The sequence below is a fragment of the Choloepus didactylus genome, chromosome 7 (genome assembly GCF_015220235.1).
Source record: "Choloepus didactylus isolate mChoDid1 chromosome 7, mChoDid1.pri, whole genome shotgun sequence".
Classification (NCBI taxonomy): domain Eukaryota; kingdom Metazoa; phylum Chordata; class Mammalia; order Pilosa; family Megalonychidae; genus Choloepus; species Choloepus didactylus.
Window position 1 is genome coordinate 39,051,658 of NC_051313.1, and position 17,907 is coordinate 39,069,564.

At 40.5% G+C, this 17,907-nt stretch overlaps 1 protein-coding gene across 1 annotated transcript; it reads right to left on the reverse strand.

The window, feature by feature from the left end:
* Positions 1-329: 329 nt before the first annotated feature.
* MFSD4B (major facilitator superfamily domain containing 4B) lies at positions 330-9,045 on the reverse strand. Its single transcript, XM_037843759.1, has 4 exons — positions 8,458-9,045; positions 7,332-7,500; positions 6,145-6,261; positions 330-4,801 (listed from the first exon to the last, which is right to left on the reverse strand). The coding sequence occupies exons 1-4, from the start codon at positions 8,482-8,484 to the stop codon at positions 3,630-3,632; spliced, it is 1,485 nt and encodes a 494-aa protein (XP_037699687.1). The 5' UTR covers positions 8,485-9,045; the 3' UTR covers positions 330-3,629.
* Between the last annotated feature and the right edge of the window lie 8,862 nt (positions 9,046-17,907).

Sequence of the window (17,907 nt, forward strand, 5' to 3'; positions counted from 1 at the left end):
CCACCAACATGGACAAAGAAAACACTGAACAAAGCAAGTGGCACTTGACAAATGCAGATACAGGGATCCCAGAAGAATATATCTACTTTCACGAAGAATTTTAAGCTCTATTTCAGCAATAACTTTTAAATGGCAGGATTCGATTTTGGTTATGAGAAAGCTATCCTGATTATTCAGTTCATCTACCTGAAGCAAAAGCATTCTACATATGATCCAGGTTTCACGAGTGTGTCAATACACTGGTTATCCCACAATTAAGTTTTTTAAAAAAATAAACTACAGCTCTTCAAACTAATAATCAGTCCATTAACTACAGTGTCAAATTCTAGGCACAAACCTCAAATTGTTTATGATACTTTATCTCAAAAGGGGATTTTTTTTTTTTACCTCTTTATCCTTTTGTTAGAAAAATAAGTTGCTAAGAAACAAAAGACACTTCCTAAAAAATAACAAACTAATTGAAAAATGCTTTCAAAGCGTCTCTGAATGTCATTATGAAAATAAAATTAAACTGATATTTACCTATTTCCCTCATATTAAGCTTCATTTGAACAGATTAAATGCACAGCGTTAAAGGACATAAAATAAAAACAAGAAAAAAAGGCCTGCCTCTGAGCTAACCTATCCAATGCCCCACAAACAAAAATGGACTCTCCCATGTTAGTTTTGGTTGGCCTGGCCTTTGAGGAGCCTTGCATCCCCAACACTGGGACACTCAATGGGCTGAAACTATAATCAATTTCAGTGACTGTTGAAGCTTCTTTCTACTCCTGCTGAAGTTTTCAGCTCTTTTGAGAACTCTGATTTTTCAGTTCTATGTGGCAGACACACCCAGTAAGTCATGTCCCTGTGTTATCCTCTCTGTTGAATGAGGGGGAACCTGGGACTTGCTTCTGATCAATAGAAAATGGCAACAGTGATGGGATGTAACTCCTGTGATTACACTATGTTACGAAAGACTCAAGCTTAGCAGAGTGGAGTGAGAGAGTCTCTACTGGTTTTAAGAAAGTAAATTGCTATGTTGTGCAAACTTCTATTAGAAGGCCACATGGCCAGGAACTGTAGGAGGCCTTCAGGAACTGAGAGTCGCCCTCAGCTGACAGCCACCAAAAAGTAGAGATCTCAAGCTACAGCCACAAGGAAGTGAATATTGGAAACAACTATGGAGCTTGAAAGAGGATCCTGGCCTCCAGAAAGGAAAATAGCCCCATCCGACAACACCTTGAATGCAACTCTATGAGACCATAAACAGAAGATCCATGAAACTGAAATAATGTGTGTTGTATTAAGCTGCTAAATTTGTGGTGATTTGTTACTCGGCAACAGAAAACTTAAGTATTGGTTACTTGAGAATCAGCAGACACTTAACTAAGAGCTGATAATTAAGATGAATGCTAATTCTTGGAATTAGTTGTACTGTCTTTTCCTTCCAATATGAAAATATATTATTGAATTTTAACAATGTCTATAATCTCATATTGGCCATTTACACTTTGGTTTGTAGAAACCTAGTGGATTTACTAGTGTAGATTTCCAAATGTTCTAAGTTATTATTACCATTTGTCTCTTAAGCCCTGAGCTCCATCTTCTACCCCCTTCAAAGAAATGTTTCAGGAACAACCCCTGTTCTAACAAACGTCCCAAATGCCAAATAGCTGTTACTGTGTAAATTCCAACAAACTGAGAAAAAGCAGTAAATGGAACAGAAAGTGATCACTAAATTCTAGTTAAGGGAAAAGTATAGTACAAAAAGAATAAGAAGAATAGGCTTTTTAGGCTTTTTGATTTCTCTATCACCACTCTCCAATATTATTATTATTAACAGGAACCAGTATCATGGAAAATATTTAAGATGATGGCAGTGGTCAAGAAAGGTCCTGTATTTGACTAAAATCAGCAAAAACCACTTAAGACAAAACAAAGGGAAATTTATAGAAACTAGATAAGAGAAAGCAGAAATACTGCAACCAGGTAAAAATTAGATGTTATTCAGCACAAAACTTGAGCAAGAGAGGTGAACAAAATCTATCATCAATTCTAGCCATTCATCAAAAGTAGAGTCCACACCTTTGCCATGACTCATATGAAGTACCCTGACTCCTAACCCACCAAGCCATCTTCTAATCTTAACTTTGGCTTCCCAGGTATTTCAAACTAAGGGAGGAGCCCAGGATGAATGGCACAAGTACTCCAATAACTGAAAAAGACTGTGTCTCATTGTCAATTAAGCTAGCAGCCTGGTTTACAGTGCTTATGATGTGATTAACAAGCAAATCCAAAGAGGTCTGGACCCTGGAACCACAAGCTTAGGCCCAGATCCTGCAACCGAGGTAGGCAATGGGCTTTTAGAGAGCCCTTCTACAGCCCTACTGCTAATAAGTTCAAAATCAGAACACATCATCTCCAAATCCCATTTGCACAGAACGAGAGAGAAAATTAGCATATAAAAATAATTTCTTTTAAATAAAACTGCCTGTAAAAATAGTATACTCTTCATATTATGAATCACTGTATTTCACTGACTCTAACACCATTAATTTATGTATGTTTTGGAAGAAAACATTCTCAATTAAACTTCGTCAAAATGTTAAATGAGCACTGACTGTATAGCATATCCTGATTTCAGAGATGTTAAAAATCTGAAAAATAGTGCATCTTAGAACCAATGAAATAGAGTACTAAAAGATGTATTGTTTAGACAATTATTGAAATAAAGTATTAAACAGTAAGTCTATTTAATTGACATGTATTCATAACCAGTTGCATATTTTAAAGATATTTATCATTTTCAGTTCACTTCCGATTTGAAATGAAAAATGTGGTGGCACTTATTCTAATTACTGGCAGACATCTTGCACAAACTTTAAAACTTATGGATTCCCACCGTGGTAATCATTCATTTTCATTTATAAGACCACAGAGTTCTAGATCAGGAAATAAGAGAAACGAGGCCGAAGTAAGTTAAGTGATTTATGGCAGAGTCAAAAAGCTAGTTAGTAGCAAACTGAAGGCTTGAAGCCAGGTCTCTTGGGCCATGTTCTGTGTTCTCTTCACAGAAATCTGAAATCAAGAGTCATTATCATTCTTTGGCCCAACCCTGAAGATAGGGTAAAAGCATTCAGAAAAATCTCTATTTCCAAAGATGCTTTTTTATGAAACTACTCTGCTCAACTTTGCTGACGAAATAATGATACCTGATATTTTGCTCAGTTAATCAATTCAACACCCAGATAATTTCATTTGATTATAGCAGTACCCAACTTCGCAAAAACAAATGTCTTCTTTGCTCTAAGAAGTGAAGCCATAAAATATTACCTAATCAGCCACATGCCAAACACTAGTCTCATACAAGGTCCTACTGCATGAGACCATTTGGTTCTTTATGGAAGACTCTGGAAATTACAGAACATTTCAAAACTTTTTAGCATTTGCTATAATCTGACCTAAAAATTCCGATCCCCAAAGCACACAGAAAATCTGCTAATGTTCTGTTCTGACTGGCCTCTTTAGAACTGGCAATTATTCAAGAAGTCTATAAGGAATCTATCTTCTCTAAGCTTTACTTCTTTTTTTCTTGGTTTCTGACAAGGTGTTTCCCAGGGGAGTTGCCAGCACTAACTGGAGAGGACTCAAACACTAAGGAATTTTGACAGTGAGTGGTTGGAGACTTCAGCTGTGGGCTCCACCAAAATATTTCTAGAAGTCTCTAACACAGAATTCCTCACTGTATCATTCATTTCAATCACTTCAAAATCCATTTCATTCCATTTTTCTGCATCCTCATCTTCATCCTCTTCCTCATAGTCATTTAGCCCAGAGCTGGAGAGTAAAGCTTTCTGGTCTTCACGTCTTCTGTTTTCCTTTAGCTGATGATCAAGAGGTGAGGTGGCTAGTTTATACATCACAGGAAATAAAACAGCAGTAGCTATTGCTGCCCCCAAAGAGGTGTACAGAACTACAGGTAAACCGGGGTATTTTCCTTGAAGAATTCCAATTACTGCAGGAATAGCCATTTCTCCCAGGGAAGCACCGACCACAAAAAACGCTGCAGATTTCCCATGGATGGGCGTATACTGCTCAATCCAAGAAACACCACTGGGAAATGTGGTTGCCATCGACGCCCCATATACTGAAGATGCTATCCAGAGACAGATTGGGCTCTTATCAAAAAGTACCAGCACTAAAGATGAAGCCAGGCTGCCAATGTTGCTCAGCACAATCATGGTTCCAGGTTGCAAACATGTAGCAAAAAAGATTGCCAGGCCCCTGCAAGCTGCAAAGGTCCCCCAGAAGATGGAGTTCAACCCGGCTGCTTCACCTTCTTTCATGCCAACATGGGTGGTTGCAAATGAGAAAACGTAAGAGCCATACGTTACCTCCGCTCCAACATAAAAAAAGAAGAAAAGAAAAAGGAGACAAAGAAGGGTGTTGTGATATTTAGCTTTTCGAGATCTCCAAGCAGATGCCTTTGCTTTTTCCTGCTTTGAGCTGCTCTTTAAAAACAGAGCAAACAAAAAGATAGAAACTACAAAAATGTAAGTACCGATAGCAGCATAAGCCCACAGTAAATTCATATTGTCAGGTACTCCAAATATATATTCTGAGTCAGCGTCAGATGATTGGTTGAGGATAGAATGGTTAAAGTCAGCCTCCGTGTAGTTTTCTGCAGACACAGTCGTACCTAATGCCAATTTAGCCAGCAGTGGAGCCAAAAAGGCACCCAGAGCAAAACTGAAGTGTAAGGCCTGCATGTGTGGGGCTCCTTCATTCCCCCAAATAGCCAAGATAAGGACGTTACCACCTAACAATGAAAGATGGGAGGAAAAATGATTTAATTACCCTACAAATAAGCATAGTTTGTTACTATCAGAAAAGTATGTATAAGTCTATTTTACATGGCACAAAGATTATAATATTATAAGTCATCAAATGCTGCAAATAAATAAATTATACGATTAAGGAGAGAACTCGAAACATTATAACATCACACTCCGACAAGTGGAATTCTATAAACTAGTAAACAGCTACCTCCTAGAGCCAGGCATATTCGCAAAAGGCTTTTTATAATACATTTCTAACACCATGCTAGGCAGAGGCGGCATATTTACATATTTATTTTTAAATATTTATTTACTTATTTAAAAGGCAAAATTTTATCATCGGAAAGTGGCCAAATTATCAAAGCTTTCTGTACTTGCGATCGATAGGCACTTGAGGAAAATTATTTATGTAAGTAGCAGATGCAAAATACATGTTCTGGAACCTGAACACTATAGGATTCTGGTGTAACCATTATAGGAAACAAGGATACCTTCCAGCATCTGCAATTACTCTGTTTGAACACCTACAAAGTGGAAGGCAAAAAGTATCAAGTCTTGGGCTGACTTTGTTGTTGTTTTTGTTTTTTATGGATTTAAAAGTAAACATATAATTCCACCTTGCAATTTTACCACCACACTAAGCCTAAAGTACGAAATATTTTCCTGACCTATCAGATAACAGAACAGGGAAGAGGGTAGAAAGCTAGCTTTAGGTGTAAACAAATGTCACATACATTATTTGATAGGTTTTAAAGGTAAGAGATACATGGAGGGGACCTCCTGCATGAATGCAGGAACACTCTTTTGAGGGAGAAAAGAGCAGAAAAGAAAGAGAAGGAAAAATACGACACAGCATAGGTTTCCTTAGCTTGAAAGTCCAGGTGCATTTTAAATTAGAAGGCTGCTTCTATGCTTACTCAGTCAAATAATAGTTCCAAATTTGGTTTAACCTATTAAACCATCAATTTCTCTCACAGCATGACTTTAAAGCACTATCCCAAAATGATAGCCTTCTTGCTACACTGTAACTATCTACAGGGCAGGGGTATGGGTGAGGAGCTTTCCTGTTGTATAGTATAAACCAATAATTTCTCATAAAACAAAGACTCCTTAAATTCACTCTGTGGTTAGCCACTCAAACAGGCACTCCACCTGACAAGAAAAGTAGTTGCTAGAAGAATGGCTCTGATTAGGTGACTCCATGACCAACACAGAGGTCAGTGTCAGTTTAGGAGGTATCCCAAGTGATAGGTTAACATCATCTGCTCTACTATGTCCTAATAGAAAGTCCCTACTCCCAGACTAACACTTAAGACTCACTAACCTGTATCCAGAATGCCAATTGAAGCACCAAAGATGGACATCATGACAATCAGTAATGTTGATGTCTTGCAAAAAGGAACAAAATAAAGACCAACTGTGGTAGCCAACAATGACACCCCTGAAAGGAAAGGTACAAGTCAGATAAAAAAACAAAATTCATGCAAAGAGTCCTGGATCAAGTCAACATCATTAAAATTTCCAAAAAATTCAAAATCATATCAAATTACAATTGGGTAATAACTAGATAAGAGGTTCAGCTTTTAGAAGTGGTTATTTCATGTAAAAGCATTTATCATCTCTATGTATTATAAAATGTTATTCAAATATGAATATACTTCTAGCACTATTAATAACAAAACTATAAACTTTACTGCAAGACAAAATTTTAGAGCAAAACAGAAAGGTCAAATATTATTTTAAGATGGAATGTTTCACATTTAAGAACCTAAAGAGATTTTCAGATATGAGGTCAAAAAAAGGCAAAAATAAAGTGCAATTACTATAGTTTTGTAGTAGAAATTTATTAAATATATTAGTTTGGTGAATGGAGAAGGAAATACAAGAAATACATTCTTTTAACCCACTTTGGAAGTAAGAGGAATTATTTATCTATTCATCAATAATAATAAATTATCCTGGAGGCTTCCAAAGCACTTTTATCACATTAATCCAGATTTTCTAAAAAGAATACTGTTAAGAACTGTGCCATCTATTTCAAGAGTGAGGAACAGAGGTCTGGGGTCATTACTGACAATAGCCAGCAGGGACAAAAATGTAGCGTACTTCATTTCACCCACCATCTGCCCCCTCTTTCATTCCCAGCCCTGGGTCCATCCTGGGCAGCTTCAAGGGGCTCATTCTGATCCATACTGGCCCCAGGAGATCTGCCCTAAAACCTGACTAGCAGGGATCTTTGGATGACCAGTGTGTGATTCAGGGGTAGTAAAGGTCAGGAAGGCTAAGGATCACTGATACAGTGTAGGGTTAATCTAAATTTCCAGAGCCGCCCAGCCCTTATAGCAGTGAAGGTGAAAGGAAGCACTGGAAATCTCAACTTCCATCAAGGACACCTGACCACTGCCCATTTAAGCTGTCAACAATGCTGCAGGCTAGTATTGTTCAGATTTAAAGACAAACTGTAAATTCACAATCCATCACACAGAAGCTAAAATATTAGTGTTTACTTACCCAAAAGTAAAAAATGATTCATACAGTCAAAAAGAACTCCACCAATCACAGAGCCACTCAAATATCCAAAGGCACGGCCCACAAAAATCAGAGAGAGACTGCTGATATTGCTGTTCACATTAGTTGCTAAATCTTGAAATGTGGGTCCCAGTATAGCAATACTCATTCCCTAGGATTGAAAAAAAAAAAGCCATTATTTACAATCATTAAAATGATGTCTATCTATGCGGTAGTCTTTTTCACTATAAAAAGGGGGTGGTGGTGATTACAATGTAATTAAATTCCACAGTAAGGAAAAAAAATTCATGATGACAACACTAGTATTACTAAACTCCTATTTCTGGTATGCCAAATTCCTGTTTCTCCACTTTCGACAATTCTTAATTTTAAAAAATTCTTCAATTCTTTTGACTTCTTGCTGCAATTGTTTCCTTTTCAAACAATTCCTTAAATGACTAGTATTAATAGTTAATGAAAGGTCACATTAAAACTATTTTTGCAATAGTGTTGCATATTTTGAAATATACTGCATGCATAACTAATGCAAGAATTTAGATGTTAAAATTTTTAATTATCAAACCATCAAAATATTACTCCCTTTTTTTTATATTAAAACATACAATATTTCTGGGTACACATGGGGTTCTTCCTCTGAACTGTGCACATAAAACATGCAGGAAATAAACAATTCAAATGATTTAAATCTGAATTTTTCCTTAAAGAAAAACTGAAGCCATCAGTACAGTCTGTAATACTTTCTTAGAAAATATTACATACACATGTATAAAATGACTTGAAAAATAAAATTCTCTTCAAAGACAATGTAATATTAGCCAGACCTAAGGGTTACAGTTGGGTTTTCAGAGGAAATTCAATAGATGGACACTTAAAAAATGTGCTTAATCGGTCTACATTTCAAAGACTAACTGGCTCTAACTGTAATGTTCTGCTCTGAACGTACAGTTATGCCCCCTGCCCAAGCCGAGCAGTCCAGGACTGAGGGCCCGCGTGAGCAAAACTCAGGGTAAGTGCCTGGAAAGCGGGAAGGCTGGTCTCCAGCTCCAATTAAATGAACTCTTGCTTGCAAAGCACTTACAACAGGACCCCGCACACAGCGAGGCCTCACCAAGTGTCTGCAATGATTTCCCAGCATCAATACTCCAAGAAACAATTACGGCTGGGTCTCGGAGAAACACACTAAGTGACTAGAAGTAACTCTCTTAACTCCCTATGATCCCAATTATCGAGTCAAGTGATGAAATGAGGGTTTCCGGGCCACCAAAGGGTTTGGCAAAAGGCGCTTTGCTCCAAGAAAAACATCTGCGGATGTGAAGCTTTGTTTTCAATAGCATTGTGGGCAGCGTATGAAACGTTATTATTTCTGGTTCTGCCACTTAACCAGTAGTTTGATCCAGAAAAGTCACTTTCCCTCTCTGAGCCTATTTCCCAGAAGAACGGCTTTGTATATTAATTTGGGGGAAGGGTGGGCGCGGGGGACCACTGCTCTAGACGTGGGCAATCTCTCTTGCATGTCCCGATGTCACGCAGGAAACGTAGGAAGGTTTTCTGCGATGGAACGCCTATTAGGAAAAACACGTTCGCACTTGACAACAACCCTCCAAGGTTAGAATTGCGCCCATTTTCCAGATGACAAAACAGAGGCTCAGAAAGATTACGGAGCGCGACCAAGGTCCCACAGTTTGCAGGTGGAGGAAACGGCCGGACGCCCACTCACGCCCCAGTCTGGGAGGATTCCAGCCCCGGCTCTCACCAGCCCCAGAAAAGCGGCAAACAGGGTCAAGGTGGTAAACCAACGGAGCACGGCTCCGGCCCGACCGCTCCGCCGGGAAACCGCCTCCGGCTCATTCTCCGCCGGAACCTCGGCTTGGAGGAGCCGCTGCCCGGAGGCCGGGGTTCCGGCCTCGCGGAGCTCCACTTCCACCTCCAGCTTGGCGGCTCTGGAGATGAGGTCGTGCTGCCGCCCGGACTTCTTAGCGGAGCCGGTGGAATGCGGAGCCACGAGCCGAGCCCCGACCCCGCCCCTCCAGGCCAGCCGTCCCGCCCCGCGCCTCCTCCCCCGCGGCGGACGAGAGATTCCAGCTTTGGAACGCGCCGCGGGTTGCAGGCCGCAGACTCGGACGCACAACGCCTGCGCGGGTCACGTGACGGAAATGTGGTCTCTCGCCAACCAAGGGAGAGCACCAAACCGGAAGTTGTTGGGGTTGCTTAAGAGACTGATGTTGCTCTTCTGACTTAGCATCACACGCAGCTGATCCCACAGCGGCCCAGAGGGCAGGCGCCGCGATTGCAGCTCGGGGCTTGAAAAACCGTGAGGTAAAAACGTGGCCAAATCGTTATGAGGCAATACGGGCCAAAAGTTGCAAGGCAGCGCTACGCGCCCACTTACGGAGGGTTCCCTCAAAGGTCTGCCCCTCACACGATTTTCTAAAATCCCTGCGCTTGCTGCTTCTACCCAGAGCTTATTTATTGGTTCCGTCATTCATCGGCCACTCCACAAACATTTGTTGAACCTCGTGTGTACGGTTTCACGTATATTATCTCAATCCTCACAACAGAACTCTAAATTACGTGTTATCCCTCTTTTGCAGATAGGAGAATTAAGTCATAGAGGATAAGTAACAACTTGTCCAAGGTCAGTCAGCGAATCAGTGGCTGTAAAGAAACTGTAACAGTAGCTGAAGAAAGAACTTTGATCCATAGCTGCGGTTTCAAGCATACCCCAGTAATCCCATTGTGGAAAGCAGATGGAGCAGGACATCAATGACAGTTTTCTGTTGCCTTTTGTTCTTTGTTCAAGCAGAACACAGCCTCAAAGTCCTGTGTACTTTTCTTTATCATCTAGCAGAAATGTTCTTTTCCACTTGATTATTCTATGGCTTATCCATGTAGGCTCCCAGGCTACAAATTTAGTCTCATCATCACTTCCCTTGCAACCCATCTCTCCAGCCCCATCCATTTGGTCATTAAGTCCCTTCCAGTTTACCTCAGAAATGTCTTAAATCCAATCCCAACTCTCCATCCCTACTGCCTTAGTTCTTGTCCTCCTCATTCCTTGCCTAGACATTGCAAATGCTTTCTAATTGATCTCCAAACCTCATGTTTTGAAAATGTCAGTGGGGTCCTTGGGGGCATCAAGATGGTGATGTATAGCAGGACCTTAAAATTACCATCAGGCACTCAGGAGAGAGAGAGTAGTTTGAGATACCTATTTAAGATCTATGTGACAGATGAGGCAGGATAGAATAGGGCATCAGGGCTGTGGTCCCTTGTCTTCTATTCAGCTTTGAAAGACTTAATGCAGAGCTGCGAACATCAGCTGCAAATCTCATGGGACAAAAAGTTCCCCTAAAGCTCTGAAACCTACCAAAACCATAAAAGCTTATAAAATCCTGGGCTCAAAGCAAATAGGACTATGGGAACATGTAAAAGGGAGGGACCAATTGTCTCTCCGTTCACAGAGATGATGACATTTCATCTGGATTTTTGAAGGATAAGTCTAATTTGCCATAAGGAAAAGGATACTTTGAGTGAAAAAGAACCATTAACGCAGATGTACAGAGAGAGATGAGAGGGTCTGGAGTATTTGTAAGTCAGGCTATGCCAAGAGCTGGGAAAACAGTGGGCCCAAAAGAGGTATAGTTCCTACCCTTGTAGAGTTTATGGACAAGTGGAAGAGACTGATATTAAACAAGTTATTGCACAAAATTTATAGTTTAATAACTGTGCTAAATTCAATGAAGGAAAGTGTAAGATGCCATGATTTAAGAGATTTTATTTTAGATTTGGAGTCAGGGTCTCTGAATAAGAAATGTGGTGTGGTTGAAACAAAAGGAATATATATTAAAGAAATTAGAAGATGATATGGAAGAGTTTGGTTTGGTCCAAACTGTAAAGGACTTGGTATTTCATGCAAAGGAGTCTGGATTCAAACAACACATTTCTGTTGGCATACTGAAATTTAATAAAACCAAAAATGACTTTGTAGGAACATCAAAGCTTTATAATAATTCATCTTTATCACCTAATACTGAACTCCTCTTTTTTCCTCAATGTATCTGCTCCTTCTCTGGGGTATCCCATTGCTGGTACCACCATCCACATAGCCCACTCTGTAAGGAATCTGAGATCCTGGCCTCATGCTTCATTTTTCTCTCTCAATCACCAAGTCCTGCCAATTTTACTTCTACAGCTATTTCTAAATTCAGGTCTCATCTCCATCCTTGTTATCCAAGCCTACTTGTACTCAACTGTACTGTTGCCCCAACTTCCTAACTGGTTTTCTTCCCTCTAGTCCTCTGTTTTGCAAATCCCTTTTTCACCCATAAGAATCCTAACTGAAATGCAAAACTGCTATCTATAACCCTTTAACTTCTTAAGAATAGTCTAACTTCATCTGTCTCTGCCCAACTCTCTAGCTCTAATTCACACTGTCCCCATGTCATTATTTAAATTCCAACATGAAAATTGCTATAGGCTCTCCTCACACCCTATGTTTTTTCTTACTTCCTTCCCTGCAATCATACTGCTCCTTCTGTCTAAAATACCCCCTCTCTCTTTCACCCTTTATGGCAGATAGTGCTAGCTAGTCACAAAAATCCATTAGCCCTTTCTTCTTGAGTCATCACATTGGAACCAGGTGCACGGCTGCCCAGCTCCACTATATTTCCCCAATTAATTTGCAGTTAGGGATGCCAACAGAATGTGAGCAGAAGGGCCAATATTGTGTTGGGTTTTTCTTGCAGCTAACAACTCTTCTTGATAATATGAGTTACTTGTTATAACTGAATATTTTCTCTTATTCTTACATTCAAATTTTAAAAATATGAACCATGATTATTAATTAAACCTGAGAAAAGCCCTGTTTGAGATTGATAGTTCATATTAAAACTATTAATAATAAAAAATATATATTAATGCTGTCACTTAGAGATGGTAAAAAAAAAAAAAAGAGGAAGAGAGACTAGAGGAGAGAGAATATGAATGAATGCAACAGACCACCTACCTAGGCTAGAACCCAAGGTAAGGTCTAGTCAGTGATCAGCTTTTCAAGTTCAGGAACTTAATTATTAGTTCATCAAAAACTAACTGATCAGCAGCTGGAAAACTGACTGATATGGTCAGATTCCCAGATCTATCTGTATCTCGCTATCCATCCATCCAGCTAGAAATAAACAGAGTGATGTGCCCTGTATCAAGTATTCTCAAGGCACCCTTTCCTGATGAGTAGGACCAGTCTGGAAGTCAAATGATAGGTTAGACAAGGGTCAGTAAACTACAGCCTACAGGCCGTATGTGGCCACATCCTATTTTTATAAATAAAGTTTTATTGGAACACAGCCATGTCCATTTGTTTACATATTTATGGCTGTGTTTGCACTACAGTGGCAGAATTCAGTAGTTGTGACAGAGATTTCATGGCCTGCAAAGCGCAAAATATTTACTTTCTGGCCCTTTTCTGAGAAAGTTTGCCAACTCCTGTATTAAAAGTTTCCCTATTTTAAATGAGAATTATAGTAGAAGGAATTATATGTGTCCTTAAACTGTAGAACCAGACAAATTGCCCTTTTCCACTTTAGGCTAAGTTTTTTGCCTATATTAGTAAAACCAGAATTCTGATAGTGTTGAGAATATACTGACAAATTTTTACTGTTTAGTGTTCCTTTTCAAAAAAATATCCTTGGCTTCTGAATTACCAGTCTTCCCATGATAGATGTGTCTTCAATTTCCTAGATTTCAGTTTATCTTCCATTGTTATGATTTTAAATTACTGCCTTTCGTTTTAGGGAGATAACCTGGGCCTTATGCTGAGATTTAGAAAGCACCCTACTTTTATCAGCAATATCCTTACAAGACATCTGTTTAGTATGTTATTTTCTTGAAAGATTTCCACAGGTAGCTACTCTTACCCACTTAAAGTTGGTTCTTGTTAGTTTCAAAATGTTAATTCTCCCTCACCATCAGGGTGGGGAGTGTGTGTAAAATTTTCTGGCTTTGTCCATAAAGTCTTAGAGGGATGGTTCTGGGGTTATCAGCTATGGGGTGTCCCACAACATATACTGACCATCTCAGCTTCTCAACATTGCATCATACAAAGAGAACTTTCCTACAAGTCAAAAAGGTTCAAATGAGCAATAATTGATAAACTTTGGGCGTCGAATCAGCTAGTTATCAGTTTATTGCCTCTCAGCTCTAAATTAACCCTTAAGTACCTGCTCTGCAATAATGGACAGGACTCGAGGCATTTCTCCTTTACAGTGAGCACTGTGTTAAACGTTTTTGGTAGAAGGCGCTGGAGGGACACTGCAGGCAGCTTCTGTTGCCGGTTTGCTGCGTTTTGGCTTTTCTTGCTCCTGCTGCACAATCTAACAGCCGTGTGTAGGGGGACAGCGCTCTGCCAAAGCTGTTCTTCTAACTGAGAAGTTAGGATTTAGGGGATGATTATGATTACTGGATCATTGTATAGGTATTCCTTTTTTTTATTTTCTGGTGTATTACAGTAGACAGGAAAATATCTGAAATCTCTGAACTGTAATCCAGCTGCCTTGATCTCTGATAATGATTGTATAGCTTTTATCTTTTGCCCCTGTGATGGTAAAAACCTTGTTACTTGTGCCCCCTTTATCCATTTTTTGTTTTTTTTTTTAACTTTAAAGTCTAAAAATCACAAAGGTAACACCCAAAATGTTAATGAAGGAACTTGAATCAGCTCAGAGCTAACCATTAACTTTGTTCTTGTAATGGTTCTAGCATAGTTCCACTTGTTTACATTTGTAAATTGTTTCTGCTTATACTTGCTGTTGAGATGGTAACAACTCCATTTTCTCATTTCTGCTTGTTGAAATGGTAACAACTCCACCTCCCTTTGTTTGAATCCATAAAAACCTTGAACTCGTTAGACTTGGTGAGACAGATTTTTAGGCCATAGGACAGCTGATCTCCTGCTTCATGCCTAGCAATAAACTCTTTGTTTCTTTTAAACCCCAGCATCTCAGGAATTGGTCATTTGAGCGCATCACACAGAAAACCCACCACTTTGTCTGGTAACATTCTCAGTCCCTCTGTGACCTCGTGGCACCTCCCAGCCCCTTCCTGGGCCCAGTGAACACCTCCGCTCTGCCTCCCCAAGCTGACTCCACGCCTACGCTGGCAGTACCTTACTGCCTCCTTCTGCACACCCACCCACCTCAGCTCACCTGTGCCCCAGAGGAGTGTTTCCTGCCACCTTCATGATGTGGACATCACGCAACCTAGGCCACTGGCTCCACCAGCAAGCAGACTCCTGATACCTTGATCTCTATACATACCTGCCCAGTAGCCTTAGCTCGCCTGCACCCCAGACAGTTGTTTCCTGCTGCCCGGTGACTGTGGACCAGGTCTGTCCTGGACAACCTTCTGAACTTTTCCACCATACTGCACTGGACCACATCTTCTCCAACAGGATCTGAACCCTAGTTTTGGAAATGGGTCCCTCCAAGTTTAGCTTTCCTTGGGTATGACTCTCATTTTGCCCTGGGTCTCTTTGGGGTTTTCTTTACATTTTTATATTTATTCTCATCCCATTATTTAATAATGGTTTTTATTAAACTTTACCTGTTCAAATTACTTATATTGTTTCTGTCTCTTGAGTGAACCCAGACCGATATACCATGTTAAAGAAAATTTTCATTTACATATATTTCTGTGAGCCCTGTTCAGGATGCATGGATGCACCTGGAAGCATCTAATACTGAATGTTGAATTTATTTCGAGTTGTGGCTTGTAAAATTTAAGCTTGTTCTATCCATCAGAAGTATGTTATAGGTACTGTGAACAATCGAATGTACGATTTGTTTTGTATGACTGCGTGGTATGTGAATGTATCTCAATAAAATGAAGATTAAAAAAAATATATATTATATGATAAGTCCCAAACTTAAAATAATCATCATGAAAATGAACATTTTTATTGCAAATAAAAATCAAAATACCAAGTTGGCATTACATGATTATAAAATAACTACTTGATGGCTTCAGTTTCAGAGTCTGTAAAGGCATGACCCATTATAGTAAAATGTTATTGAAATTTTTATATCAATATGAGTTTTGGATCCTCTTTTCCTGTGAAAGGGCCTGATCATTTCTATCCCATTAGTCTGTGTGGCAGTCCAGGGGTCAGCACCCACCCCCTCCCTGAGGGAAAAGAAGGAAGCCTTGAGCACAAAGTGGCCAAAGTGACGAGAGCACAGACATTGAAGGTCGTTAAGCTTAATCACTGTTGGTAATCAACTTTCATGAGACTCAACTGAGGCTTCTTTGTAACCAAATCTAGTGAGGCCCTGCTCAGCTACATAAGGCATTCCTCTTCCTCTTGTTTGCACAGATCATTGACTTCCATTTCCCAACCAGTGGCCACTGGGAAAAATCCTCCTGCAAGTAAGTCCAGTTAAAATCCATGGGGACTTTTTGCCTGACATATTCTTTGGTCTTGGGATTGAGTCAGGCTGGAGCATTTGGCAAGCCAGCCAGGAGATCAGAGACCCACCTGCCACAGGAAGCACGATTCTAGGAAGGGAGGATTTCCCAGGGAGATCCTGGAATGGCCTGCAGCATTCATGTGGACAGGTGTGGCTACCCTCCTATATGAATGGGAATCACAGAGGGAGCATAGAGGTGCTTTTAACTCCCTGGCTGGACTAGTAGCCCACCTGCAACAGGCCCCAGGACAGTTGGGATTTCATAAGAAAAAGGCAAGTCACCAGGTCACCACAGCTGTATCCTGGCCACTTTTGGAGGCCCTGTGATCAGCTGCGGAAGAGGCCTTGACAGCCAAAGTGACAGTTCGCAACCTGAAAGAGGATCTTAAGTTAGGGATATGCGGATAACCAAAATGGAGTTGAAAGATGCTTTAAATGAGAGGCTAAGCTGAGTAGATAAAAATTTGGAAATATTAGCATGTTGTCACACTAGGGTAAGGGGAAGAAAGTTACCTAAGGTTCAACTAAGATGTATTCTAACTTCCCCTGTTTGGGATCCCAAGGCTTGGGACCCAGTGTATTTTTCTTCTGATAATGAGGATTCCCAGTCTGACTAGGAAAAGGAGGATGAAGGGTATAAATGTGTTCTCCCTCTGGTCCAATGCAAGATTAAGTCAGAGCATATCCCAGCCCAACTGGGCCTCCAGGTGGATGGGGATGGTGCCACTGAAGCAGCTGCAGCCCTAGCCACCCCTGTTGAGCAAAGAATACATGTTACAATGCGAGATTTTACCGGTTCTGAATTATGAAAAACTGGGACTCGTATAGGCAAAAACCTAAAGAACTTTTATCAAATTGGCTACTGTGATTGTAGGATATTGGTACAGATGGTGTACTGCTTTCAGCATATGAGATGAGTAAATTGTCCTCTCTTACCACCCAGCCTTCTCTTGTCAATGTGTATATTTGTTAGCCCCTAAAATGGAAACAAATTTGCTACTTAATTGGTTTATATTCCAATGTAAGAAGGTGTGGCCCCATGAGGGGGGTTTGCCTCATCAAACCCCCTATTGGAATACCATTGATAAACTACAAGATGTATTGAGAGGGCTAGGGATTAAGCATGCGGTTTATATGCTGGGTGTCATTGGACTGCATTACACTGCAGGAATTAATGGGATAATTCCAGATATTGCTCCTAATCAGTGGTATGGGATTTTGGTGCCCATTCTTAGCCTACTTATATCTCATGGGCTGCCCAAATGATTGCACACCTGGGAGAGACAGATTGGCTAAGGTGAAGGAGAGCTGGAGTCAGAGCTATGGGTTGCATCCTGATGGGACATGATGAACTGAACCAAGTGTCGCGTAGACAAATGTGGAGAGATCTAGTAGCTGCTGGAGCTAAAATTGAGGATATTGATGGGTAGCCAAATGCAGTATTAGTTAAACTGTGGAGCAGACTGCCCAAGGAGCAGAGGTTAAGCTTGCAATCAGGTCACTAGAGGAGGACATGGATTCTGGCCAAGGACGGCTAATACCACGTAAAGAGCCCTCCACGCACTGCACCTCCCCCACCCCCTGGAGGAGGTCTGGGAGGCCCCCTTCCCCCTAACGGGTCGAGATACCCAAATAAGAACAATATACAGGGACACTGGGGATCAGAGGCCACATACAGCACTATCTTTTGGTAAACCACTAATAAACATAGGGTTTTGGCCTTAATAGACACTGGAGTGGAATGCACCTTAAATATGTGGGAAATGGCTGCAAACTGGGGGCCCTATGCCAACCATTGCTGGCTAGATCAAAACATCATTTTGCAAACTACTGTAGATGAATTCCATCTCCAATGCCGTGTGATCGAAACTGTATGCTAAGTGGTCACCGATAAAAGTCCCAGACGCACAGTGACAGTGCCTCAATATAAGTTAGCAGAGGGCCATCAAGAAATCACTGCCACCATTAAGGAATTGGAAAGAGTGGGCATTATAATCCCCATCACAGCCCATTTAATAGCCCATTCTGGCCAGTGAAGAAGCCTAGTGGTGCCTGGCGGATGACTATTGATTATAGAGAACTTAGCAAAGTAATTCCTCCTT

Coding starts and splice junctions, on each gene's coding strand:
- MFSD4B (XM_037843759.1), bottom strand. CDS start 8,484: ATGCTGGGAAATCATTGCAGACACTTG. Junction 6,262..7,331: donor GAATCATTTTTTACTTTTGG/GTAAGTAAACAC, acceptor CTTTCCTTTCAG/GGGTGTCATTGTTGGCTACC. Junction 4,802..6,144: donor AATTGGCATTCTGGATACAG/GTTAGTGAGTCT, acceptor TTTCATTGTTAG/GTGGTAACGTCCTTATCTTG.